At 44.6% G+C, this 2500-nt stretch overlaps 1 protein-coding gene across 1 annotated transcript in view; it reads right to left on the bottom strand.

Annotated features, from left to right (window-relative positions):
• myo15ab (myosin XVAb) overlaps window positions 1-2500 on the bottom strand; it is a 139502-nt gene that overhangs the window by 74294 nt on the left and 62708 nt on the right. The window contains 3 exon segments of the mRNA XM_048247871.1: window positions 732-852; window positions 2039-2074; window positions 2221-2261. Coding sequence (XP_048103828.1) covers window positions 732-852; window positions 2039-2074; window positions 2221-2261 — 198 coding nt within the window.

A 2500-nucleotide genomic window follows, 5' to 3' on the forward strand; every position in this document is an offset into this window, starting at 1 on the left:
GGCAACGGAGTTTGTGCTTGGAACTTCATTCAAAAGTGAAAGCAGACGGTTGATCAGCTGTGTTCTAAAGAATGTTTGATTCAAGTTCAGCGTGTGTTGCAAACTATTTGTTTCTCAGCAAAAGCCACGACGAAACGGTAACAAATAAGTGTAAAGAGACATATCGTGGAGTTTATTTTTTCGTTTTGGCAAGTAGCCGTGTAATAAGCGGGATAATGTATAGAACGCCGGTCATCATGGGAAAATAAGTCCCTTCAGGGCGAAACAAGACCCCTCTGCTGTAGTTTATGTCTTGTGTTATGACTGTTTTTATATTCATAAGTAGTTCATGTCTTGTGTTGTTTAACATATGAGATGACTGTTTTTATTTGATTCTGTTCCTGTGCTGTCCCTGTTGTGTCTCTGTGTGACTATGTGTTTAGAAAATAAGGGGAATATTAAAAAAAAATTTTTTTATTTATGCATCACATGCATCAGCAGCTATCTGTTTTGGATTACCATCAACACACACACACACACAGTATTTATGCATCATATGCATCAGCAGCTATCTGTTTTGGATGGGCAGGTTGGTTAATCAGGGTCTGATGCAACTATTTCCTGGTTTAGTTAGAACAACTGGTGAAGTCATGCTGTCTCTCCATTGATGCGTGAAATCTGCGTTGTGTTGAACTTGCGTGATTCAGCCCTGCACACGCCTGGACTCAAACCCGTGGAACACACGTACACACATACATACACATACACACACACACACACACTCGTACCTTCATGTAGCGTTGGCGGTTGGCACACAGGAGTATTAGCGATCGGAAGCGGATCAGACTCACTCGCATTTGAAGATACCTCTGCCTGTGGACCCAGAGCACATGTGTGTGTGTGTGTGTGTGTGTGTGTGTGTTCAAATGTGTGGGTGTGTGAGTGTGTGTGTGTGTGTGTGTGTGTGTGTGTGTGTGTGTGTGTGTGTGTGTGTGTGTGTGTGTGTGTGTGTGTTCAAATGTGTGTGTGAGTGGGTGTGTGAGTGTGTGTGTAGGTATGTGCGTGTGTCAGTCCCTCCAGGATTTCGCGAGGATTTTTTGAGATTGTTGCGATCTAAAATGCCTGATTTCGCGTTCTGTTATTACATTGGTGGTGTGTAAGTCTAATTGACTGCCTGCCACTTTAAGGACGTGAGAGTAGTGTAATAACATATCTAAGTGGATTGGAACTCTTGCATCTCACTGTGTTCAGCTATGACTGGAAATAACTTTTTGCGTAGTGCATTACGATATGTGGATGGAATTCGGGATGTTTTATATGTCATTAGTTAAAATAAATGTTAAAAAATAACTCGTATGAAATCATTCTTGGATCATAGAAGAGGTAAATGTCTTACAATGTTATTCATTTCTATGATTTTGGTAGCACTACACAAACTGAGCCCACAAGCAATCATGACACGAACTAAAAGGACATCTCCAGGTGTAGTGCAACGTTGGGTTGCATATTGTAGGGTTGACAATGGGTTGCATATTGTAGCCTACTCAAATGTCAGTAAACCGAGTAGGCCTTAATTAACTTACTTTCATAGCTTAGGCAGGTTAGCAACACTAGGTTGAGATGACAGATGCAAGTAAAGCAGATCATTAACGTTAGCCTTCTATTTATTGTCATCAAAACTGCAGAGGAGGAACAAGTTATAGGGCAGTCTCTGGTGTCTGCAGAAGTGAGTGTGGCATCTGACTCAATATTCTGCGCCGAGGGGCTGTTGTGGTAGGTGAAATTTCACGGGGAAACCATGATGATTGGTCAAATTCAAAAAAAAAGTGCAGTGTTTGGACAAAATTGCGAGGTCGCCCAGAATTCACGAGGATTTGCTGAATTTGTTAATTGTTATGATCGCAACATCGCCCCTGATCCCTGGAGTGTGTGTGTGGTAGACTGTGTGTGTGTAGGTGTGTGTGTGTGTGTGTGTGTACCTGGTCAGGTATCCCTCTACAGCAGCGTGTGTGTGGTGTGTGTACGTCCAGGTGTGTGTGGGGTGTGTGTGTGTGTGTACCTGGTCAGGTATCCTCTACAGCGTGCCTGCAGGTGTGTGTGTGTGCGTGTCTAGGTGTGTAGGTGTGTGTGGGTGTGTGTGTGTGTGTGTGTACCTGGTCAGGTATCCTCTACAGCGTGCCTGCAGGTGTGTGTGTGCGTGTCTAGGTGTGTGGGTGTGTGGGTGTGTGTGTGTGTGTGTACCTGGTCAGGTATCCTCTACAGCTGTCCTCTCTCAGGAAGATCTGATCACACCACACACACACACACACACAGGGTCGAGAGGTCATATAGGCCTGCAGGTGTGTGTGCAGCATGAGTGGTGTCTGAGGTGTGTGGGTTTGTGGGTGTGTGTGTGTGTGTGTACCTGGTCAGGTATCCTCTACAGCGTGCCTGCAGGTGTGTGTGTGATTGATGACAGAGAGGTCATAAGGTGTGGTTTGACCCGGTGTGTGTGATTTGATGACAGAGAGGTCATACTGCA

The sequence above is a fragment of the Alosa alosa genome, chromosome 7 (genome assembly GCF_017589495.1).
Source record: "Alosa alosa isolate M-15738 ecotype Scorff River chromosome 7, AALO_Geno_1.1, whole genome shotgun sequence".
NCBI lineage: Eukaryota > Metazoa > Chordata > Actinopteri > Clupeiformes > Clupeidae > Alosa > Alosa alosa.